A 26,389-nucleotide genomic window follows, 5' to 3' on the forward strand; every position below is an offset into this window, starting at 1 on the left:
GCTGGAGGCCAAGTGGGGCTTGGGGTGGAGGCTGACAGCTCGCAACCCCCCATGTAATAATCTCACAATCCCCTGAGGGGTCCTGACCGCCAGTTTGAGAACCCCTGACCTAACTAAATACTCCCTCCCTCCCCGCCAGTTTGTGAAAGTGGGAGATTTTCACATTGGAACAACCTTGAAGCAAGGTTAGTATTTTTCCAGGCTCCCTGTGCTATTTACTTGCAGATATTTACATTTAGTAAGGACTTTCCACTTCTCAGCCCAGTGCTGCTTTTATGCACTTGATCCTAAAGTGACAAAATCTTGTGCTTATGGCATTACTGTATTTAGTTTTGGAGAAGACTCATCTCACAAATTCCACATTAGGAATACACTGTAGAAACAAACAGTAAAACAAGATGAGCTGTGATGGGGCAAAGCCCTCATTTAAACACAGCTAAGTTTGGAAGTGAGTTATGATGAAATGTGCAAATTAAATTGGTTTATGTTTAAGTCGGATATATTTGAAAAGTTCTCCCATAAGAAAGTCCCTCTATAAACTGAGCAAGATAAAAGCCAAGAACTCTGTCCCTCCACAACAGAGTGAAAACTGGAGCTTGGGAGTCCACAATCCATTAAGGAAGTCACTAACCTAGGCCAGCTGGCCAGGTTTTAACACTTTCTTTCATCTATCACCAGCATTCAGAAAAAAATGCGGTAAATATTATTGTGAAATACCACTTGCTTGTTAAGAGTACAGGCACACACTTCACTGGTGGGGAAAAAGAACTGACTCAAAATAAAGAATGTTTTGCAAATGTACTGAGGTGCACAACCTCTCCTCCGGCAAAAATGAAGTAAAAAATTTGGTAGGGCAATACTGTAGCTAATGGCATGCCAAGCTGGGAACAATAACCAACTCAAGTATTAGCTGCAGGAGAATAAGCCCTAAACACAAAATACTTGCCATTTTATTTGCTTTCTTTCTGCACCATTGTTGTGGATTTTTGTAGATTTTTAATTATTTAAAAATAAAAGTTTCAAAACACTGCAAGTGAGATTTCTGAAGGGCTGACTGGGATGCATACAAATTTGCCTGACCTGTTCAAATGTGCACCACAGATGCCACAAAAATAAACGCATTGTCACTGCAGACCTGCTTGGTGCACCATTATGTGTCGAAGCCTGTTGGGAAGCGGCTCCAGTCCATTTCCCAACCATTTACCTCTAATGCCTGCAAGTCTCTTCAATGCCACAGGTTTTTGGTCCAAAGTGTAGTTTATATTTCATGAAATTAAAAAAAATAAGAGTAGAAAACCCTCAAGCCCCATTTTAATGAGTTCCTAACAACTCATCCAAGTCATTCATCCATTCCTCTGAAGTCCTGTTTTTCAGCAAAGAGTCTATCAGATCTGTGTCACCAGTCAAGCTCTGTAGTCCATTATTGCCTGATTGACCACTGTAGGCAAAAGGCAGCTCCTGACTGGTGGTCCTCACTGAGTAACCTTGGGTACAGTGCAGATTGGCTCTATTGGGCAGTTGCTGATTTGGATTCTGGCCAAAAGAGGTCAGATCTGGAACGGCCTGGCTCATGCTAGGCAAGACTTGTTGCGAGGGTACCTGCTGTTGGGTAGGTGGGTTTGTCCTCTGCTGTGCACCTAAAGATGACAACATCTGCCCAGAGACAGCAGAGTTCATGGAGGCCATTGATCTGCCGGTGCTTAGGCTTACCTGAGGCATCCCTGGAGCAAACTGCTGGTTGGCCATCTTTAGGTGAGTTTGCTGCATGTGGAAAGTGGAGCTGGCAGTAAATGACCCTAAGCCACCACTTCCTTGTGTCTGGTTATTCATATTAGGCATACCTTGGTGTTGCCAAGATGGATTTTGGGTGCCAATAGCTGCTGGCACTCTTGCCATCTGTGGCTTGGCTATAGTTGGATTCAGTGCCCCCTTATTGTGCTGCTGAGAAATGCTTGGGTTTCCCAGGGTGCTCTGCCCATACCCAGCAGGAACAGGAGTGCCCTGACCCAAGCTGGGCTGCCTTTGCATTTGTAGTTGTCCGTTGGCACTTTGATTTGCATGCTGTGAAATCATTTGTGTCATACCAGATGTCATGCTGTACAGCCCCCCTCGCTGAATGTTTTGCATACTAGTGTACTGAGTCACACCTCGATCCTGCTGACTGGAGCCTGATTGGAGAGGAGGAACAGAGCTGTGTCCAGGTCCAATCTGAATCATGTTCTGGGTCTGAGAAAACATCCGTGGACTGCTGGAGTTGGACTGTCCTAAGTTACTTACCCCGGTCATGGCTGGAGATGACCCTGTAATACACAGCAATATTTACTACGTTAACTGTTTATTTCAATTTAACCAGAGCCTATCTAGACCTTTAGACGCTATTTCACATATATGTAGTAGATGCATTTAACTAGATATAATTGTAACAACACACATATACACACACGGAATATAAATGGGAAAGTTCTATATTACAACTTCCCCTATATGATCAGTCTTGTGGTATGTCAGTAAAGAAGCTTCCAACTACTTCCCCATAAGTAAGGCTGCGAGTTGGTCATGGATTTCGTGACTTTCAGTGACTTCTGCAGCGGCTGGTGCACCTGGCTCAGGGGCAGCTCAGGTAGCCCCTGCACCAGTTGCACTGACTGCGGCTGGGGCAGTCTCAGGCCACCATGCCTCCAGCAGCAGCAGTTTGGTTGTGGGAGAAGGTAGGGGGTTGGGGCACGGGACGGGGTGAGGCGGGCTCTGAGCGGCACTTACCTAGGAGGCTCCCTGAAGCGGTGACATCCCCCTCACTCAGCTGCTAGGCAGAGGCATGGCCAGGCAGATCTGCATGCTGCCTCAGTCCAGAGTGCTGGCTTTGCAGCTCCCATTGGCTGGGAAGTGTGGCCAATGGGAGCTGCGTGGATGGTGCCTGCAGGCAGAGGCAGCCAAGCCTCCGCCTAAGCAGTTGAGCAAGGGGGATGTTGCCTATTCCTGGGAGCCCCCCAGGTAAGCACCACCCAGAGCCTGCATCACCCCATCCTGTGCCCCAACCCCCTGCCCCTTCCCACACCCAAACTCTGCTGCTGCTGGAGGGGGGGCAGGGGAGTGTTTAGGCAAGGATCCAGATAGGGAGCACTGCCGCCCTCCTGCTCCCCCCAAGCATCTGGCTGCCCTTTCCTAGCCCCCCCACACCCCCACCCAAAGTTTGAGTTAGGGGTATATAGTAAAAGTCATGGACTAGTCACAGGTCGTGAATTTTTGTTTACTGCCTGTTACCTGTCCATGACTTTTACTAAAAATACCCATGACTAAAATATAGCCTTACCCATAAGTCAGTGCTCGCTACTGATCAACATACACAGGTGTGATTATAACAGAACATCAGCAATTTGAATGCCACTTCTTTTAGAGAAGGCAGAAACCAAGATCACAAGGGCCAGATTTTTAAAGGTGTTTAGGCTGCTAAAAATGCAGACAGGTGCCTAGTGGGATTTTCAAAAGCACCTAGGAATCTAACTCTTATTGAAATCAATTGGAGTTATGCATCGAGGCACTTCTGAAAATCCCATTAGGAGCCTATTTGGATCTTTAGGCTCCTAAAGACCTTTAAAAATCTGACCCAAAGTGCCTATTGCAGGGCTAATGAGATAAAGATCTAAGTCCCTCACATCAGAGTTCATGTCCGTGGAAGAGCTCTAAACTGGGAGACGAGGGCCAACATGCTGAAATATAGCATCAGGCTGAGAAGCAGGGCAGACTCTCCAACTTGTTCATCTAGCCTGGATGCAAAGAGTCTAACTCATCATTAGGGTACATGCCAAATCATCTCTTTCACTGATAACGCATCTGTTTTATCGGTTTCAGTTTGAATGTTAGGACTTTCAACCTAGATAATACATCTATTTTCAGTTGAGTACCTTTTTTTCATACTGAAGCATTCACTATGCGTCAACATGCAAGACTGATATAAACATGATAATCACAGGAATAAGCAATATGCTCAGTAAACCACGAAGGCAGCAGCTTCTTTTTAACTCTACTTAAAAGCATTTATGCAGAATGACAGCTCCCTCTCCCCCAGTTTGAGTCCAAAATATATAAATAGACAAGAGGAATACATAAGAAAGTGTACAGAAAAAAATGCCTAGAAATAGTTCCAATGCATTTTCTGCAATGAGATATAAAGGAGTCCCAAGAGCCCAAGTCCCTCTTTCAAATTTGTTAAACTGAGGCAGCCACTCTTACCAGAAAAGCTAGGGGTGAATGTTTTTGAACTCAAGTGCAAAAAAATAGATAGTTTGAATGGTAAGGCTTTCAAAGCATTAAACAAGTTATCAGTGAAATATACCATCAAAAAAAAGTTCAGAAGTCCATTTTTTGCCATGCTAATAAGCAAAGAGGAGGGACATATGCCTGGATGTAACAGTGATAAAATATCTATAGTTAGCATGACTATATGGTAAAACCAATGGTGTTTTTAACAATGTTGTAACTCTTGCAAATTGTTACGCGCTCAGTATTTCTAACTGATCTACCACTGCATTTCTGGTGGTAGTGGTGGGGAAAAATGAGTACTGCAACGCTCAGATTGAGGGACAATACTCACCACCTATCCTACATACCTGTTGGTTATAGATGTACATGAATTTCCTCTCTTACTCCTGTATCAACTTACTTCTGTTACGTATCTTGAGGAAAATAATTGCCTGGCCATAGAAGCCACATTTCATATCACTGACTAAGATGTTGCAGGTTACCATCCATCAGCATCGTTAATATAATGGTATCTTGTTTATATTTCCACATTAAGAAGTTACCCTTCAATGGGGATATTGGAGGTGAGGGGAGAGCAGGGCAGGAGGAGGAAGGAAATTAGGGTTTTTTTTTTGTTTTGTTTTTTTTTTTAAGTTCTTTTTCCTCCAGATAAAGTGAGTGGACCAATACCTGCAGACATATTTGTACTCAAAGCAGTTTCTTGCCCCAATGCAGGGGAAGTCTCTTTCCAGTACAAAAAGATGGGTGATTACTGGCCTCCAATGTTTTCACATCAGTTATGCTATTCCACCTGACTGGAAATTACACCTTCTTGCTACCACCATTAATATGCTAACAGATGTAGCGAGTTCCACCCCTCACCCCCACAAATAAATGCAGACTATCACCCTAAAATGCAGAGGATCAGAGCTCATATTCCTCACTCAAATCAGCAGGGATAAGAGTGCTGTGGATGCAAAAAAATTCGGGCTCTTAAGTGGGGAAAAAACGTTCTTGTGTTTTTCTTGTGAGGCCCTGTGATGAATACAGGGAGTGATGACGTTCAGCTTCAGAAAGAGCTGTATCCTTCATGTATTGGAGGCAAGGTAACTATAATTTGGGGCCTCTATGGGAAGAGGAAGGAGGAGAAAGTCACTTGATCTCCAAGGACCCTTGGGGAAATGTAAAGACATTTAAGAATTTTCATGCCATCCCTTATCCAAGCACTACAGACTTATTCCTAGAGGTGTATTAAAGAGTTGGATACTTAAGTTGGCATAAAAACATTAAATTAATGTATGTGGGATAGGCAGTTTCGTTAAATAGCAACTGAAGTCAGAATATATATCAAAACAATTTAAAGAGTAACAAAAAAGGGAACAAAAAATATTAACAAGTTATGAAATCCAGGGACTTTGCTCCTTGGGAATGAAAGTAGGGTGTCTTCAATCTCTTTTCACCATTATTAATTCAAATCCCATGTTTGTTTACCTGTGAACTGTCCAACCTGCTGCTGGTAAGGGTTCTGTGCCTGATCTTGGTATTGAGGGGGTGGTCGGGTCAGGTGCCGCTGGAGCTGCTGCTCTTGTTGATGCCGCTTTTCCTACGAAAGCGTCAGTACAAAAGTTAGAAAAAAAGAGAATCAACACTTAATTTCAAGTGTGACTTCAAAGCTACCTATGCTTTATTCAGAGGTCTGATAACTATAGGGGCTTTAATAGCGTTATACAGTAACTCCTCACTTAAAGTCATCCCAGTTAAGGTTGTTTTGTTGCTGATCAATTAGGGAACATGCTCATTTAAAGTTGCGCAATCCTCCCTTCTAACGTCGTTTGGCAGCCACTTGCTTTGTCCACTGCTTGCAGGAAGAGCAGCCCGTTGGCGCTAGCTGGTGGGGGCTTGGAACCAGGGTGAACCAGCAGCCCCCCTATCAGCTCCCTGTGCAGCAGCCGCCCAGCAGGCTATCAGTTGCCAGCAGTTCAGTTGTCCCTCCCCACACTGCTGTGTGCTGCTCCTGCCCTCTGCCTTGGAGCTGCTCCCGGGATCCTCCTGCTTGCTGTGCATAGGGGGAGGGAGAGAGGTGCTAATGTCAGGGTGTCCCCCTCCCTCTGCTTACTCCTTCTCCATACAGAGCAGGTGGGGACACGACAGGGCTCAGGACAGAAAGCTTGCTGGCAGCAGCTGCTGTCTCAACTTCCTGATATACTTAAAAAGGCAATGTACTTAGAGTGGTGTCAGCATACTTAAAGGGGCAATGCGCATCTCTCTCTCTTCCCCACACACAGGGTGTGTCTCTGTCTCCCCTCACTCCATTCCTGTTGCCTTATAGAGTGTGAGGCTACATTAACAACAAGTTAACCCTTGACGGCTCAGCTGAATGCTAGTTCATCATTTAGCAGTAAGGCATTCCCTGGGAAATATCCCACCCTCGAACTTCACCACCTCAACCAAGCTTCACAATCATCATTGCTGTGTACAGTATTAAATTGCTGTACACAGGGGGAGGGAGAGAAGTGTTAATGTCAGGGTGTACCCCTCCCCTTGCTTACTCCTTCTCCATATAGAGCAGGTGGGGACACGACAGGGCTCAGTATTAAATTGTTTGTTTAAAACTTATACATATACACACACACACACCCCATATATATGTATATTATATATAAAAATATAAATTAAAAATATATGGTTTTTTGTTTTGTGAAAAAAGTTTCCCTGGAACCTAACTCCCCCCATTTACATTAATTCTTATGGGGAAACTGGATTCATTTAATATTGTTTCACTTAAAGTTGCATTTTTCAGGAACATAACTACAACATTAAGCGAGGAGTTACTGTATAGCCAACCCAGAAGAATACTCTCTCTTTACAGGAGTCAAGTGCAATAATTTTTATTTAAAAGAGGAAAGGACAGGAGGGCAGATTAGTAAATAGCAGTTGACAGAATTCTGATAAACTCAGAAAAAAAAATGCACAAACTGAAAGCCAGGATGACAGAAACACACATTAGAAGTTGCTGCAATGCATCTCTAAATGCTCTCAGATGCTAGGAAAACTGGAATGTCAGTCTTTCAATCAATGCCTATTCAGTAAATAGGCCTGAAGAAGACCTTTGTGTAAGCTCAAAAGCCTCTCTCTCACACACACACCTACAAAAGTTGGTCCAATAAAAGATATTACCTCACTCACCTTGCCTCTCTAATATTCAGTAAATAGCCATTTTCAGTAACATTTCTGAAAACACTACAGGGAAAAGATGCACTTTTACCCAACTTCCTCCACTATCAATGTGTCTCATTTTAAAGGGGCCCAGCAAAACAGAAAAGTGAATTTTCTTCTTTTTATTATGTAGCAAGAAGACTGAAAGGTTGTTTTTAAAGATTTTTCCTGCCTCTGCCTATCCCAGTTTTCCTAAAAGACCATGAAACCTACTAGTTCTCTAGCTATGATAGAGAACTAATACTAGTGATGTTGTTCACTATTTAAGACTGTTTTAACAGTCCATTAACTCAGCTGGAGGAAAGCTCTCCATTAAAGATTCAACAACCCTACCTCTTCAATTTGGTGGAGAAAGCTCCCAGTCCACATCAAAGTCATCTAACAAATCCACCAGTAAAAATAGGGAACCAAGAGTTGACATTCAGGGGACGTGGGGGGGGAAGGAATGAAGGGTATTATTTAAAAAAAAAAAAAAAAAAAAGTCCTTTCAGGCTTTCTTTGAAGATCATAAACCCAAAGGGGTGCTGCCACAGTCAGAGGCACATTTGAGAGTAAGCACCGCTGGCCTTTCTTCTGGGGGGTTGGTCTTGAATGGCCAGGGAATTCTGGGAGACCGTCTCTAGGAGAGAATGATGCAAGTTGTAGTCCCAGATCATGCAACTGCCAGGCTATACTAAAAAGCTACCTTGGCTCCAAAGCTGAGAGAGCTGGAGTGAGGCAGAGGAAAGGACGAAAAAGGACTCACATCGAGGGGTAAGCATTTGAAGGTATTGCCCTGAAGGCCTTTCAGCAAGGGTACAGGACTGAGGCCTGTAGTTGGGCATGCATGCTTATTTAGGGGCCAGACTTCCTGTGAGGGAGAAAAACTCTTCAAGCTCTGTGCCAATGTGGGAATATGGCTAAAGGAACCAATACTAAGGGTATGGCTACAGTAGAGAGTTTAAAGCGGCGCTGCTGCATCAATGCTGCTGTAAGCTCTTTAATGTAGCTGCTCTAAGCTGACAGGAGAGAGCTCTCCTGTCGGCTTAACTACTTCCATATTAGGAGAGATGAAAAAGACGGGGACTTTTCAGCTTGGAAAAGCGATGACTAAGAGGTGATATGATATAGGTCTATCAAATTGTGAATGGTATGAAGAAAGCGAACATGGAAGTGTTATTTACCCCGTCACATAACACCAGAACCAGGGGTCACCCAAAGAAATTAACTGGCAGCACGTTTAAAATAAAAGGAGTACTACTTCATACAATGCCCAGTCAACCAGGGGACCTCATGTCAGGAGATGTTGTGAAGACAAACTATAACTGTGCTCAAAAAAAAATTAGATAAGTTCATAGAGAATAACTTGATCAATGGCTATTAGTCAAGATGATCAAGGATGCAATTTCATGCTTTGGGTGTCCTAAGCGTCCAACTGCCTGAGGCTGAGAGTGGACAACAGGGGATGGATAACTCGATAATTATCCTGTTCTGTTCATTTCCTCTGAAACATCTGTCATTGGCCACTGTCAGAAGACTGGATAGTGGACTAGACGGACCATTGGTCTGACCCAGTATGGCTGTTCTTACCTGTTCAGCTAGCAGTTGTTGCTGCCTCTGCCCCATTAGGAACTGCTGCTTCTGTTGCTCCATCAGCAAATGCTTTTGTTGTTGCTTCTGCTGGTCCAGTAACATCTGGTGTTGCTTCATTACCACGGCTTGCTGCTGATTGCTGAGATAGGCTGTGTTGTTATGATTACCTGCCATGGAAACACTGGAAGCCTGAGCACTGACACCAGGACCTGGGACAGAAACAGGAACACGAGGAACACTGGGAGAAGGGTTTTGATCCTGCAGAATATAAACAACATCAGTTATAGGAGTGGCTTGGGTGCTACTGAATCTACAAGCACTATATGAACATATTCAGGTCAGCAAGATCATCACTCATGACAAATGATTACATAACTAGAGAATGGCAAAGTACTATTACTTTCTCTCTTACAGGACACAAGTCATAACAATATCCCTACGAAAACAGACACTTGGCAAGCCATATCCATTTTTGTGTTTCCACACAGTTGATTAATAAAGTTTTACACTCCATTTTTACACAGAACAAGTCTAGCAAAATATTTTAAATTCTCAATCTATAAAGCTTCTGATTAACCAGTGACAATGCCAGATTAACTACCTGGGAAACAAAAAGAAACACGAGGTGGCCAAGAAGAAATGTGTAGCAAGGGCCATGCACGAATAAAGTGATTAGAGGAAGATCTGGAGCTACACAACATTCATGGAGGGAGACTGCAGTGTCAATCTTATTTACAACACTTCCCCCCGCCTCACGCAAATGAATGGCCCTATGTATGCTTCTACACAGCTAGGAGCACACTGCCAGGCATTAATAGAAAGGTGAAGGGAAGGAAAAAAAAAAAAAATCCACAAATCACCACTCTGACATCCTGCTAATATCCATGTAGTGAACTAACTATTAATCTTTATTCAAGCCTCCGGAACTTCAGTGCTGTTTTCAACAGCAAGTTGTAAACCATTAAGTACAACATGCATCTGTGCTCCCAGAACCTTCTTTTGAAATGAAGAAACATTTTTAATTGTATTCCCAAATAACCTTAATGTGGGATTTATTACAGGCACACAGAGATTAATTTAATTTAGTAAACTACCAGGAACTATAGGATGAGATTAAGCAATACAAGATACCAATTCTGCAAGAATCTATACATGTTATTAGTGCCATTGAATTCTACAGCACTACTCATGTAAGCATTTGCATTCTCCACTAAGCCCCCGATTCTGCAGATAGCCTTTCCAGTATAATCCTCTCCCCACCTAAGGCTTCTGCTTCCTTGATTAGGCGTCATATCTCTTATTAATTCAACATTAATTACTCGCAGCATACCACAACTAGTGTGAAGTACAAAACTTTCTACATTTACTTGGATGGCAGGATTTCAAATGAAGACTGCATAAAGCAAATTTGAGATACATTCTATTTGAATCTGAAATTATACTTAGTAGATACCAACAAAAATATTACAGTAATCCTGCTTCTTTCAATTTCTGATTGTACAACTGAATTATTGTTAACCAGATAAAATTGTTAATAAGGAGTTGGTGGTATTTAGTAGGGGAGGGGGAAGAGTTTTTTTTTTCCATCAAAATGTATAGTCCAAAAGCATGATTTTTAAATGTCCTGAGCCATTAGACGATCTCTAGAAGAGCTAACTAAAAAAACAAAACAAAACAAAAAAGCAGACTAACAGTACAGAGATAAGTTTGGGTCTTCAGTTTAGCATCCAATATTTACTGTTTGATATTCTTGTATTTTCTCCACGTAGCTGAAAACTGCAGTGTGAAACTCTGCTCTTTTAGGAGACTTGAATGAACATAAGTGCTACCTATAAAATAGCAACAATATCAGAGAACTAAGACGAATACTAAGTCTGCTTTGACAGTTTTACAGGTAACCACATCAAAAGTCTTATTGGCAGTTCCTATGGTTACTTGCGGACATCTTCCAACCCCAGCTTTAATCTTGATTATAGTATTTTTCACACAATTTTTTTTTTTTTAAATTAAAATGTCAGATACTGTGGTGTGGTGCCAGCTCCTCTACTCCCCAGTTTAATCAGATTCTGTGAATCAAAAGTAATTGATATTGCAGTGTATAAGGGCTGGTCTACACAAACTTGCAGCAAATTAACTAGGTCTGTTTTAATTAACTTCTTTCATTATTTCAACGCACATTAGGGTGTGGATTCGCCCCGAGTCAGCAAACATGAAAAAACAGCTGTTGAGGTGTTACTTCCTCCCATTTTATCAGTGCCATGTTAAAGGTGACTTAGAAGGAAAAAAATTGGAATGATGCCTTCTTTGCTTTTTATGAAGCATAAAGTAGCTCTGATTTACAAAAAAAGTTCTGCTTGGTCTTTACCTTAGAACAGGGGTGGGCAAACTTTTTGGCCTGAGGGCTACATCTGCATATAGAAATTGTATGGCAGGCCATGAATGGTCACGAAATTGGGGTTGGGGTGTGGGAGGGGGTGAGGGCTCTGGCTGGGGATGCACGCTTCGGGGTGGGGCCAGAAATGAGGAGTTCAGGGTGTGGGAGGGGGCTCCGGGCTGGGCTCCAACTGGGGATGCAGGCTCTAGGTGGGGCTGGGAATGAGGAGTTTGGAGTGCAGGAGGGTGCGGGCTGGGACCGAGGGTTCCAGAGGGCAGGGGCGGGTGGCTCAGGGGTGCAGACTCTGGGCACCAATTACCTCAAGCGGCTCCTGGAAGCAGCAGCATGTCCCCCCTCCAGCTCCTACATGGAGACACGGCCAGGCCGCTCTGCTGCGCGCTGCCCTGTCTGCAGGCACTGACCCTGCAGCTCTCAGCGTAGGAGCTGGAGGGGGGACATGCCGCTGCTTCCGGGAGCCGCACAGATCCCCAGACCCCGCTCCCCAGCAGGAGCTCGAGGGCCGAATCCAAACAGCCGGCTGGCCGGATCCGGCCCGCAAGCTGTAGTTTGCCTACCCCTGCCTTAGAAGCATCAAGATTACCTCAATCAAAAAACAGGAAAGACATGATTTGAAGGACCATATTACTGGACTAAGAGTTCTAACAGCCTTTAGCTGGAGGGACAGGCTTTTACATTTTTAAAAAAGATCTTCTCTCTCAACTGTTCAACAAGCATTTGTGTTCTAGGTGTTAAACACCACAGTTTTAAATATTCTGACAAGTCACCCTCAATTGCACAGATTTGTACTTATGATACCATTTGTGTATTTGTATCCTATTAGTTCTGCAGTCTTCCAGGAATAACAGGGTAGACAAGTCAGGAATTTTTAACGTAAAACAAGCACTACAAGCCTTTTGGGAAAAAGCATTAGTACACCATAAAGCAAGAGGACAATAACGCCTTTTTTTCCTTTGCAGGTCACCTTTTATTCTGCATATTGTAGTCCTGGGGTAATTCTGCACCAAAAAATTAAGAATTCTGTGCACAGTATTTTAAAATTCTGCATATTTTATTTGTCAACACACTATATAATCATGGCAGTTTCAATTATTTTGGTAACTTATTTCAAAATATCTGTCAGCAACTAGGTCTGTAACGACACACAAAATTCCCCCCAGGGTTAGAGAGTTAAAGAAACCCCCTACAACAACCCAGTTCCTGTTTCTCCCCCCTCCCCCAGTCCAGACACCCACACCCCCCTCCCTTCCCCAGAGCCCAGCCACCCTGGCACCCCCCAGCTGACACATTCCAAATCCCTGGGCTCTGGGGTTAGAGGGAGTGTGAGGGAGAAATAGCCTGATGCTGGGTCCCAGTTTCCTGCATGGTGCCACGTTCCTGCAGCTGCTGGGAATCCTCCAGCTCCTCCTCCCCCACAGCAACATCTTCTATTTGAGAGCTGGGTGCTCTGCTGGGTCCAACAACCCCTAGTGGCAGCCAGCAGCTCTGCAGCCCATATTTGCAAGGGGAAAAGGAAATTCTGAGCACAACATTAATTCTGTGCAAATTCTGCGTTGCACATCGGCACAGAATTCTCCCAGGAGTAATACTGCCTCAGGTAGACAAATGTTACCACTGTTAATTTCCACCGGAGGGAGCGTGGAGGAAGGGAGAGGATACGAACCTCTCCAACATCTAAGATTTAAGATAATCAGCCTTGGGATTTCACTTAAAACACAGTCCATTTGTTCTCCCAATGGCCCCAACTATTCATATGAGCCGCAACACCCTCAGAAGTCAAGAAGGAAGGAGGTCTTCAAACAAGTCACCCGAGGAGACATTGATTGAAAGGAAAAGTAAGGTTTCTTTGAGAATTATTTTTAAGTTTTACACAAGAAATTATTTTAGATAAATGGTTATCCATAAAGATACTTGAATACTTTGTAGTGATTTTTATATTAAGGAATTTGGTTTCCATATGGTGTATTAAGTTGGAAATATATCTTACCAGCCTAGCTATTAGACAATATACTCAAGGAAAAATTTGGTTATTTCTAGATGCTTTTTCCTTGGTCGTGTCTTGGTTTTGCTTGTTTTAGAATGGAAAATTAGGATATTCAGTAAACTGTATTTCCAAATAATTGCAACTGATAATTGGATCTAGTCCTACCCACTCAGCACTCCAAGATCTATTACTTCACAATGATAACAGCCCATAACATTTACCTGGCTGTGTGGTACTAGAGGTCTGTAGGCAATATTTCCAGACTTCTGCTTCATCAGGAACATCCCATTTTGTTCTTCACTCATATGAGGCAGTGGCGGTTGCTGGCGTTGCTGCAGATATGCCAACATAGGTGTCTTGTTCTGGCCAGGTACTGTAACTCCTTGCTCACACTCTGCTTTGTAATGTGAAAGAGGTTTTGTGTTGCCATAATCTAGCATGGAGCCTTGGCTATTTACAGAGTTCTGGTTCAGGCTGTTTGGCTGATGACTCAACATATTCACATGGTAACTGCCTCCATTCCTGGGAGAACTCTTATTTGCCATACTAGGAATTATGAGTTTCTGGTTATTGAAGTCCTGTTGGTAAACTGAAGGGCTGGTGGGATTGTCCATTGTGTAGGGGACACCCAGTGGACTATGAGAAGGTCCAGACTGCTGCCAGCTGGACATCTGACTGGTTTGGTGGACTTGTGAAGCCTGCTGCTGGTTCTGCAACATCTGGTCTCTTTTCTGCTTAGCAGCTATCTGTTGAAGTTGGTGAGCAGAGGACATTTCTTTGGCATTTCCTGTGCCCTGTCCAGATAATAATACATTGGGTAAAGGCCTTTGCACATTTTGAGACTGGTTTGATGCCTGCATCATGGACTGGTTAGGATTTTCAGTCACTGGCTGACTGGAAGACTGGAACATAGTCTGAGAGCCCCCAACTGCTGGAGAAGCAGCACTAACAGGTACAGAGGAGGCTCCAATGAATGTTGGACCTGAAGAAGTGGATCTGACTTGTGGAGACCCCATCTGCTGTTCCTGCTCAAACGCTGCTGGGGAAAATTCAGTCTTTATGTTAATGTCTTGTGGCAATGGAGTTTGTGCAGTTGAATTTGAAGAATCTGCATCCTTCTTCTCCTCAAAGTCTTCATTAAATAGATCCTTCATGTCTTCATCAGGCACTGATCTATTAAGTTCATCAATGAGCTCCTTCCATTCCTGCTCATTAAGATTAAGATCGGGCATCAAGTTGTTCTGAGATATAGAACCGCCTGCTCCAGCAATCATACAAGGAAGGTCATCCACTGGCTCTTGCTTGAGCTCTTTGTTCAAACCCAAAGGAAATGAGTCATCAGCATCACTACGTCCATTCAGCTGAAGGTTAGCATCTGGAAGACACTTTTTATTGATGCTATCCAGTCCCATTGAATGCTTTCCATTGAGCTGTAAGGTATCGCCACCAGAAGATTTCTTGTCAAGTTGATGTAGTGGGGATAAAGGAGGTACGCCGTTGGAGGAGCCACTTACCCCACCAAGACCATCTTCACGACGTAATTTCTTGGACACAGAAAACACATCCCCATACCCATTCTGTTGATCTCCATTCTGAGGGGAAGCAGCACTATCAAGTTTTCTTTTCACCGTCTCATGGAGCTGCTGAAAAAAAAAGCCAATTTTAAGTGTTTTAGTTTTATATGTTTTACTACAATATGACCATTATCTCCTACCATATCAATAGCTAGTCCAGCTCTTTCCACCCTCAAACATCCAAAAGCTAAAGTTTCGACTATAATGGCACACTTCATAATGAATGAATGTTTCTGAACCAACCAATTTTACTCAGTACTTCAAGATATGCTGAACACAACAACTCTTGAACACAAGAGCAGCTTACAAAAATGGAAGATAGGTCTTTCCTCTGCCATGAACAACCTCTTTTGCAAGCCATCTTCTTAAGGAAATCTTCTGCTCAAGAAAGACTGTTAGATTAGACCTTTAAAATTGTCTTAAATCGCAACTTCCTGCTTTGAACAACGGAAGCAAAAAAGCTAAAGAATTTAAAACCTAGGAGACAATGGAGAAAAAATTGTGTATAGAAATTATTAAACCTTTCCCTCTTCAGAAATCCAACATACTGATACACGTTAAAGTTTTATTTTTATTTTTTGGATGAGATGTGTTGTATAGATAACTGTAAGAAGTATTTGGGGTGAGAGAAGGTCTGGCTATGCTCTTAGGCAGCCATTTATATAGTGGCCTCATTTATATGCTAAGGTAAATAGCTCATCATTGTAAATTCTTTGTACACAAATCATATTGTTTTGTTTAGTGTCAACACTGACCCCTCTATTAATACCTTCATGACTCATGCTTATCTAAAAATGATTCAAAGCACACTGATCAGTGTTCCTATATCACACTGGGATGAATTTGAGTGACATTTTCTTCCCAGAGGATTTAATTCCCTAGCATATATACTACCACCATGGATAAACCAAACACCTTATTACTAACCCTATATAGCTAGCTTGTCTCATCAGACTGTACATGCAAGTTCTCTTATTTCATAGTGCCATCTAGAAGCAAGTAGAGGGAACAGCATCAGATCTAGTCAGCCTTGTCATTACAAAAGCTTGGGACCCTCCGTTCATCTTATCTCCTCTGGCAGCACTTGATCTTTAAGCTTGCTACCAATGACACTAAACAAGGCTTGAAAAGTCTCCTGCGCACACCAAGGGTGAACAGGAATCCTTCCCAGCAAAAGCATCACCTTGTTCAGAAACAAAGCTTCATTTAAAAATATAAATGCCATCTACACTGGGATATTATATGCAAACTCCTAGTGTAAACACACTGCAGCAGCAGAGCGCTGCGTGTTTGGAGCTAGGAGGCTTCTGCTATCACCCCGTCATCCGGGATGACGATGACCCCTGCACACCGCCTTAAGTAAGGATGGCTGCGGAATCCCCACAAGAGACATCTATCTGGTGTCAGCCAAACAAGAACTCTCTGATACGGTAGAAAAAAGTCTTTTTTTTTTTTTAAATACACTAAATGGAGCCTCCCTACTCAGTCTTCTCCTCCCTGTTCTTGAGTGGGATGAGCCCAGATAACGAGGAGGGAAACCTCAGTCTCCCACCACTCAAGCAGAGTCAATAAAAATTGTTTTGGGGGTTGGGGGGAGGTGTGAGGAAAGAGTTACATAACATATCTGGGAGGAAACATATGCTGATTTAGGGATAGCAGCATTAGTTAATAGATCAAAATGGTAGCCAAGTATCAATTGATTTTAGGAGGGAACACTGATTATTTTGATGTCTGCATGGGTGAGGTGATCTATGTTCTAATTTGAAGCACAGAATTCAACTAGCAGGAGACCAGGATCTTCCAGCCCTAGCCTAAGAATGGTTGGGAGAGGTATCTGACCACTGGGAGACTAGGCACAAATGGGTAAGGCTGGAGGATGAGCATGAGATACTGGTGTATTTTGGCTTGAAGAGCAGGCTTACAGCTTAGGCTAGGAAGTGTTGGGTAAATTTTTCAAGCCTTGGCTATAAGGAAAACAAAAACATACATTTGATAAAAATCTGGGTTTTTTAGAAAATGCTCCTGGCTCTGCTTTCATTTTGTTTTTCGTACTTAATTGACCAAGAAGCACAGTACAGATGCAATATTCGCCTTTCAGCATGTTTCCTGTTGTTTAGTCAGTTTCCCAACTGGGATAATTGAAGCACAAGGTGGTTGAGTAACTTGCCCATGGTCACATAGCGAGTCAGTGGCTCAGATCCGAAATAGGATCCTCCTTTGCTTTAAACCATTAGACATCACTCCCTCAATACTCACATGTCTGTATCTCCAGAAAGAGCTGAAACCCAAAAGTGGTAATTGAACTTTTAATACTGAACATATTCTTCCGATAGTTGGAGCAAATTTTTATGTTAAGAACATATACCTTACATCTTTCATAGTATCTCCTCAAACTTTAGAAACTTCCAATTCATTTGAAAGCACACTAGTGTTAAAATGATTTTGTTAGTGCTCAGATATCTGACCACAAAAAGTAACAATCATGGAGGCAGTCCAAGAAAAAACACTTTCTCACCTCAAGCTGTACTTGCATCTTTGCTCCAAAGTGGAGTAAATTTAAAAACAAAAACTTACCTTTCATAAAATTACTAAGAGTGTGTATGTGCGGTAAGTTGATTCTTAAGAATTCATCAAGATACTTAACATCTTGCTTACCCTTATCAAAGTCAGAGGACATTCTAAAGACATCTGGGCCTGTATACAGCATCCTGTACAGATGCTGCAGAAAAAATTGCCTACATATTTGTTATTGTTGGCATCAATGCACAAAGTTTAAGCCCAAGAGAGATCTGTTAGCAAGACACTGGGTTTGGGCTTATAACAAGCTATTAACTGACTTCATCTTCTTGCTGGTTTATTTTTTACTTCTAAAGAAACCAAGAGTGCATTTGGATATATGGATTTCCCCAATGACAAGACATAACTACAAAAGTTTCCAACAGCCGAAAGCCTTTTTTTCCTGTATGTCAATATTTGTGCCTTTGAACGTTAAAAGTAGTAATGGAAACCAAAGTCCTCCCAATTCATAAAGTTGGATAGTCGCCTTATAGATACCCCACAAGACAAAGGTGAGTAATCTCCTTTCTGAAGGGAAGACTAAACAAAATTTTCCACATATCAGGTCTTGGATTCTGCCGAGTAGAAAATGATGTGTTTGCCAAATCAAAGTACAGTGACAGGACCTATACTACTTGGGTGCAGTTCCAAGTACAGCCAGTTCACAAAATCCTGGCAGCTGAGAGTTATGAGTCAGTCAACAAACTCCATGAACAATCAGCAGCCCAATCAAAGATCTTGAAGCAAGAAAATCCTGTTCTATTATGATGAAAGCCCAAAAGGAACAGAAACACTGTTTGCTGGTGTGTAAGAAAAGCCGTTTAGACTGTTTAGGTATGTTGGCCATTGTCATCATGTTAAGTGCAGTGGCCTTTTGGCATGCTGCTCTTGCTAGTTGTTCATAGCACAATCAATCCATTTAATCCAGTGATCCCCAAACTGTGAGGCGCACCTCCCTAGGGGACGTGCAGAGGAAAATTCTGGGGGGAGGGGGGGGATGGGACGATAACACAGGCAGCAGGGCCTGGACAGCCCCCAAAGGGAGTGGGGGAAGGAGTGCCACCCTGCTCTGGCCCCAGCCGCAGTTCCACCCTCAAGTCAGTTCTGCCCTCATTCCTTATCCTCCCCCAGCTCCACCTTCAGCCCAATCACCTCTGCTGAACCAACTGTGTTGTAACAGAGGGGGGTTGTGGACGGATTCCATTACTGGCTAGTCGGGGGAGGGGAGGAGGGTGCACAAGAGGAAAAGTTTGGGGACCACTGATTTAATCAATAAAACAATAGGAACCAGTGTTTTCCCATTCACATGAGACCAGAGTTGGATTTCTAAGTCTGATTTCTCTCCCCCTTTAAATTGACTTAGGCCTTACCTACAATGGCATTTCTGTTTGCAAGCACGTCACTTTGCACATTGGTGTGCTGCATCTACATTAGGAGTTTGCACCATTGCAGCAACCTCACAGCCAACAGGAAAAGCATGGACAAGGCTTTAACCCATCAGTTTAGCTTCAATGAAGCAAGGCTCATCAAGCCCTCCTAGAAAAGTAGACTACTAGTATATAGTGCCTTCAGGGGAATGGTGATCATAAACTAATGGAGAAATCAAATAAGGACAACTGGGAGGGCCTCAGGACTCTAGAAGTAGGAAGAGTTGGAAACCCACCCGTTACACATCCATCTGCAGAGATCAAATCTTTAGAACAGCATCACTTATGGTGAGGAGAAAAAAATTCTCTTCTGGCTGAACAAATTTTATGTACTATTGTTGGAAGTATCACATTGGGTTATTCAGCAAAAAGATTTAAGAAAAATAGTCCTCTTTCTTCAGTTTGTGTACCTCGCACATTTGATAGTATTTGCCATATATACTCAGTTTCCTGTTTGTCCATGTCTGTCACAGCAACAGGGAAAATGCGTTTTTTAAAACAGGAAAATGTTATTGCAAAAGTCACAAAAATTAGCAGAAACCCACTGTAGTACCTGACTTTTAATCATTATTTGAAACTGTTTAGATTTCAAATTGGCATCCCTTATGTAGATCAGCTTTACTTCAACATTATTAAATTGGAGACTAGAAATAAAGTGTGGCTCTCACATTTAACAGTAATTTCAAAATAGTAGGGACAGTCTCTTTACCTAACTACATTAGATATTAAAGGGACAGTCAAATCCTATTTTTGAAAATTCTGTACTTTGTTATACTAATATTGAGTATTATAACTTGAAGGTTAATACAAATTTGTGGGTTGTGTGTGTTTATTTTGTGTATCTGATGTGTGTATAGTCAGCAATCCTAGATCTAGAAAAAAATCTGATCTAGAAAATGTACTGATGTACTGATCTAGAAAAAATACAATGTAGTTTTGCCCCAAATCAACAAATTAGTAATAAGCATGCTCTAAGAAATAAGTGTTTATCTCCCTGTGCCAAACCAAGGTTATGAGCAACTGATGACAAATATTTTTAGAAGTATTACTATTTTAGTAGTGCCTACAAGCTCCAGCTGAGATCAGAGTCTCATTGTGCTAGGCCCTGTACAAACATATAATAAGACAATCCCTGTCTGCTTGGGCAATGGCTGAATCTTACCCAAGAGGTAACCTCGTGAGGTGGAAATAGATGCATTATCAGAGGTCATGGTCTGGGAGTAAATACAAAGTATTTAAAATGATTTTCTTGTTAATACCATACATTAAGAATTTCTCTACTCACTTTGATGACTGAAATATAAACAGCTTTTATAACTATGTTCTGCTTCTTTCAAAGAAAGCATTTTATTACCAGATCTGTTCCCATACCCTGGAATGCTCACCAGGCTGTCAGAGAACCACAACACTGGACTAATTTTAATTTGACTTTTACTTTCATTCCAAAAAATGTGTGTGTTTGGGAGGCACCATGCTGTAGTGAAGAACAGCTACAGATGTGTATGTATAAAAATGTAAGCACCTGTATTATTCACAAAAGGCAGCTTCTGCTACAGGAACTGTTCTGTTGAATCAAAACCTCTATGCTTTAAGCAGCAATGCTAGGTTCTCCACCTAAGTTGAACTTCAGCAGCACTGATCACTCCCAGTTCTTTACAGTTTAGGAAACACCACTGCAGGCCTTAGCAATCCAATAAAAAAGTGTTTTAAGCACACCGCAATAACTTGTGCCAAGAAAAAGCAGACAAAAAACCTGCTTGAGTTGTTTGGCAACAAACTATCAGACTTGTCAGCAGACGATGGCAATGGTGTAATTATGGTGAGACAGCACTACACTGTTATAGTAGAGTATTGCAGAATTAGTCATATTTTGCTATTTTAGGGCCAAAAAAATAATTAACACAGATTTCTGACTTCCATACACACAGCTAACGCAGCCCCCCCCCCCCCCCCAAAAAAAGTTTTCAAATAAGTCAAACTGCAACACTAGGAACCACTGTTCCCTCTAAACTGTGCGTGTGTGCGCGCGCGCACAGATCCTAAACCCCGTGTACATGGCGAAACACCGCGCACACAAAAATTTGCAGAGAAGCAATTTTTTGTGCACACAGCCTGTCAAAAACACTGGTAGGAACCCTTGCTAGTCCAACCCAGACAATACTTCATTTATTTTCTGCTACTACTCTAGACCTGAAAGTCAGGACACAGATACAGTTTCCCCCACTTTATTTTACTTTGTGTCAATCTTATTTTCGCTTAAAACTCTTCATCTTTTACCTGCAATAGAGCCCCGCAGTGGGACTTGGATCCCATAAGTCCTGGAGGACTCAGTGCCATAGGAGCAGGTAAAATGTACTTTGTTGTGAACAGAAAAAAAAAATATCGCATACACTGTGGTAATTTGCAGGAAAACACAATCTCTCGGTTTGTCATAAATAGAATTTCAGCCATGTAAAGCAAGTTTTTCTTTTTTTAAAATAAAGGTTTTAATATTTAAATTTAAGCAAGGCATAGAAAGATTTGATGTCTATTATAACAGGAGTTAAAGTTGTTGTTTTTTTAACATGTTTAAGCAAGATTTATTTTATTCTTTTAGTGGTAAAATTTGTGTCTGAATTCTATTTATTTATATATACACAATATATTAACTGACCATTCTGGGGCTCGTTGTTTGTAGTAGCATGGGGGAATCTGTCCCTCTTGCAGAATCTAGGTTTTTGCAGGTGGGAGCAGGATAAAAATGCAAGAAACAATGCAGGAGCAAGTGGGAGCGGGTATTGCAGGGCAGAACAGGAGCGGGATTAAAAAAATAATCCCACACAGAGCTCTAATCTAGGACACCTTTACTTCACTGGGGCTAAACAGAGCAGAGAGGTCATTTTAAGTGTAACAACATCTCTTCATATCACACCCAACTAACTGCTCAGCTGCGAAAGACTATATTGTGTGATTTTAAGATTTAACAAGAATCTTTCCCATAACAGACAATCAAACTGAGCTTTCCTGGCCACGGTAGAAATACAATTCTAGGTTTTGAGGCAAGACTAGAAAAAGTAAATCACCTGTACAACAGCTGTTCGCTGATGAAAGCAAGTCATAAGAAATGTGTAAGCAGGTCTGTTTAATGATGGTTGGTCTCCTGGCTAGGAGAGCACAACATGAAATAAGCAGTGGAGATAAAAATCCAAATCTTTGAATTCTTCCCAAATCTATATCAGGAAGAAACTTCCTAATAGTGAGATTTTGAGTCTACTTTAAAGTCTTTCTAAGGAAATGGAAGAAACCCCACCACCACCACCACACAGACTATAGACATTTACAAGGAAGTTTACCTTAAAACACTGGAAGAAACTGAAAGCAGCAGTCCTAGACTGGAAATTAGGAAAAGAGGAGGTGTGCTATATGACCTATAATGTCTAGGTTTCTGAAACACAGGATTAGCATGAGGGACACCCAGTTATCCAAATACTAACGCTTGCCTTCATAAGGAAGAAAATAGTTAAGACTGAAATGGAAATCTGATGTTTCTATTTAAAGGAAATTTTAAAACCTTAAAAAAGCCTCACATTAAGGAAAAGAGGAAACTAAGCATGGTTTCCTTTTTTTTTTTTTCTTTTTTTTTTAAAAACTGGAGGACAAGCTTAGGTAGCACACACCCTCAGCTAGAAGTATTTCTGTATCACAGCATATTCATCCTGGCAAACAAACAAAGGATTAAAGTGACCCACATTTCTGATTATGCCCCAAGATTGTTTTAGACCCTGAAACCAGACAAAGAAATAACTATCAGACAAAGCACTTGACTTCTAACTTTGTCCCATGTGGGGATCACCACCCCATAAAATACCAAAAAAGAAATGAAGGTGCTCCCATTGCTCCCCTTTTACTATTCTGAACTGCTGTCGAGTACACACAGCATCTTGGAATTCACAAGCAAATAAATACAGCTGTTCAGAAATGTCCTTTCATTATAGGTCATCAGATGCTATACAGCTTGGCAGCTCACCTGCGTTTTTATTATGAGTGGCTTTTTTTTTTTTAGACCAACATCTACATTTCATTAGCTTTAAATGAAAATAGCACTATACAGAGCAAAGCCTTCTAGAAAATGTTTTATATGGATCTCTCTCAAAAAAGTTCCATGTAGCTCAGCAGCTGCATTGGCTGGTGTATTACCTGGTTAATGGCTTAACATACATTATTTTGAAAGGAACATGCCCAAGATATTTTAAACACAAAATAATTTTATTGTGAAACCAAAGGTTTAGTGAACATTCCAGACAATACTCCACCCCCTCCCACACACAGCATGCTCAGTTTTGATATTTGGTGGTGAAACATCAGGATCTGGGTTAAAGTAGTACAGACTACACCAAAGAACTGAAATAAGCAACATACAAAAAGGGATTGTTTTAGTTGAATTACTAAGTAATCCAACTATATAACCAAGTAACAAGATGAAGCAGTATCAGCAACTTATCTTACAGTCATGTATACTAGGAAAGAAGCAACAGGCCAGCACAAGGAACAGTCATTCATACACTAAAGGCCTCCTCTGTTGTGTAAATCAACAGTTGGAGGCAGCTTCCTGTACAAGAAGGGCTTCCCCAGATGCGCAGTGCACTTCAAAACCACACTGTTTTGGGGGAATTTAGAGTCCTCATTATAATGCAAGCTAATGAGATGAAATCCACATACAGAGCAACTTAAAACAAATGTCAGCAGTGAATCAAGACATTTTTTCAGAGGTTTGGTATGAAGAAGTGTACTAAGCAAGTGGATTCAGTGTGTTAATCTATATTATCTAATGAACTGAACGAGCCACAAGTGTGAATCCTTAAAGTCCAGATGCAAAGCAAGCAAAAGCCTTAATTTTATGATCAACAAAACAGGCATTTAAATCCTGGGTTCCACCACAAAATCTTCATTCAAGACTCAGCCTGCTAAGCGAAGTCTCCCTGAAGTGATATAGATATTCTCATTAAGAAAGTACAAATTGTTCCTTCTTTCAAGGATTTTTCTCCTCTTCTATTGTGTGAAGTTTTTGACTCAATCATAAGGATTTTTTCCTTCAGAAGGGGCAAGGTATACACAAAGATCCAAAGAAATCATCAGAAAGACATGTGTCCCCACCACTTATAAGATAAAATAACGATTCACTCAAGCGATACTTGTGGTTCACACTACAACCATGAAAAATGCAAGTTTGTAATCATAGTCATACTAAAGGCTAATTCATTGTGACTGATTCTTCTTGTCTTAGGTAGTCATATACTCCCGTACACAATGAGCATAAAATGCTACCATTGGTGCGACTAGACATTCCTGATTTGATAGCATTTTACATCCTTTTTTCACTTGGATAAGTCATTATACAAGGTGTAAAAAAAATGGTGAATCAGGTCCTCTTTTTCTATCTAGATTTGATCAGTGCTCAGGAAACCAAACAAACTATACTGCATTCCACAACTTCAGCGTGGCCTGCATAACACAAAAGGTTTTGTTTGTTTGTTTAAATAAAATAAAAAATAAAATAAAATAAAAAGCATTAAACAGCTCACTGATACTTCCAACACGCCAGATTTTACCCTTGGAAAATTCACTTCCAAATCCCAAAGGCAAGTTAAAGACAACTTTCTGACTACTGCTTTTGGCTGTGACTTCAATCAACCATCTATAAATGGGTCCTGGTGAATATTCCTCCAAGCCATTTATCTTACATAAAAATGTGACGTTAAATATGCACATAACTGGACAGGTGCCCAATTAATGCCAAGAGGCATCTTGAAAGCAGCTCAGGATAATAGTTTTATGATGGACTTTGGGTACAGTTTAGAAACTTTACTTTTTTATGAAGACACTGGGTCACTTTTAAAAAGTTGTTCTGCTACACTGCATTTCCCTGCTCCGTGGCCCCATCACACAGACCACCTTAAAGAGCCCAGAACAAATTAACCACCACCTATACTGATGCACCTAAAATATTATTTTACAGTACACCGTCACAACCAGTAGTGCTAGTGAGAAGAGAAAGGCTATCCTTCTGAAAATCAAGCCATTTTTAAATGGGTGGAGTGGGATCACTGTATTGGCCAATATTAGCTCAAATCCAGCAGAAAAAGTGGCAAATAACAAGCTGCCTTTTTAGTACCACTTCACTTAGTTCTTTGCAGCGTGGTGTAGTATTAATGGATATCACTATTTTGAAAAGCAGAAAACGTCTAGTTAGTAAGAACCGTCTTTATCAACCAACTAGAACCGCTGACCAGTGCCTGACAGCTTCAATCTCCCTTCTTGTTCACTTCCAATACAACTATGAAAACAGTCACAGAACAAGTACTACCCGGGTTGCTCCTGCAGAGACAACTATAGAGTCAATTTGCCAGAACCACAAATAACCAGGCCACCCGGAGCACAATTCTAAGCTGCTAAAACACCTGTGATTGTTCTAAATGGAAGTTACTCCTGTCCCTTCCATATCCGTTGCTGGCCGCTTCTGCATGCGCTGTCAATGCAGGAGGATGGCAGTCAGGGCAGGACTACCCAATCACTTAAGTTTCAGTAGGAACTGCACAGGGACCTAGCAATGTAAGACTACCTCCAGTATGGGCCACGATTCCAACGCTAGAAAGGTTGGAGGGTTTCTCTCCTCTCCCAGCCTGGACAGGGAAGTAGCTGGGCCAGCTGGGCACGCTCTCGTCCACCCCGACCTCGGGGCCCGCTCGGGAACGAGCTGCTCCTTACCGCGATCAAGGTACTGCTGCGGCCGTGCTGCTCACTGCTCGCGGCATCAGTGTCGAGGCCGTTGGCTCCGGTCCTGTCGGCGTTGCCCGCAACCCCAGCAGGAGGAGGAGGAGGAGGAGCGGCGGGCGGCGGCGCCGGGGGAGGCTGGCGGTGCTTCCCGGCCCGCTTGGCCTTGGCCTGCAGGCAGCGCTGGTGCAAAGCGAAGGTCTGCTGGCGCTCCAGCTCTAGGCGCTCTGGGGACACGGCCTGGTAGCGGGACTCGCAGGCGCTGTGGTGCCGCCGGCACAGCTCTATGCGCCGGCGGAGCCGCTCCATCACCGCGCTGTGCCGCGGCACCACGAACTCCGCCATGGGGCAGGGGGGCAGCACCATGGGCCGGGGACCGAGGGGGCCGCCGCCGTTCACCGGCTCCTCACGCCGACCCCACCATGGCCAGGACACCGACGGGGGAGAGACCGGGGCTCCCCTCGGACCCTACCCGAGCAGCCCTCAGGCCTCGCCCCCTCCCACCCGGGTTCCCCTCAGGCCTCGCCCACCCCCCACTTCCTTCTCTCTCGGGCCCGGCCCGGCCCGACTCCGTTCCCCGCACCCCACTTCCTCCTTCGGCCCGCTGCCGCCCCCGCCTCCTCAGTCCTGCCCGGCCGGAGCCCGCTCCACTTCCCCTCAGGCGCGGCGGCCGCCCCGC

General features: G+C 42.6%; 1 protein-coding gene across 2 annotated transcripts; it reads right to left on the minus strand.

Annotated features, from left to right (window-relative positions):
- Window positions 1-287: 287 nt before the first annotated feature.
- On the minus strand, window positions 288-26,076 carry MAML1 (mastermind like transcriptional coactivator 1). Of its 2 annotated transcripts, none has more exons than XM_074960338.1 (5): window positions 25,705-26,076; window positions 13,625-15,043; window positions 9,025-9,285; window positions 5,731-5,842; window positions 288-2,300 (listed from the first exon to the last, which is right to left on the minus strand). In XM_074960338.1, the coding sequence occupies exons 1-5, from the start codon at window positions 26,074-26,076 to the stop codon at window positions 1,312-1,314; spliced, it is 3,153 nt and encodes a 1,050-aa protein (XP_074816439.1). In that variant the 3' UTR covers window positions 288-1,311. The 2 variants fall into 2 exon arrangements, with proteins under 2 accessions (XP_074816439.1, XP_074816438.1); XM_074960337.1 differs by having other exon boundaries at window positions 13,625-15,046.
- Between the last annotated feature and the right edge of the window lie 313 nt (window positions 26,077-26,389).

The sequence above is a fragment of the Natator depressus genome, chromosome 8 (genome assembly GCF_965152275.1).
Source record: "Natator depressus isolate rNatDep1 chromosome 8, rNatDep2.hap1, whole genome shotgun sequence".
Lineage (NCBI taxonomy): Eukaryota > Metazoa > Chordata > Testudines > Cheloniidae > Natator > Natator depressus.

Bases quoted from the DNA above. Each gene is read 5' to 3' on its own strand.
- MAML1 (XM_074960337.1), bottom strand. From the start codon at position 26,076: ATGGTGCTGCCCCCCTGCCCCATGGCGGAGTTCGTGGTGCCGCGGCAC. The intron at 15,047-25,704 runs GTAAGGAGCAGC...TTTTTTTTTCAG, and splicing joins GCAGCAGTACCTTGATCGCG to CAGCTCCATGAGACGGTGAA. The intron at 2,301-5,730 runs GTAAACAAACAT...TGTGTATTACAG, and splicing joins GCAGGTTGGACAGTTCACAG to GGTCATCTCCAGCCATGACC.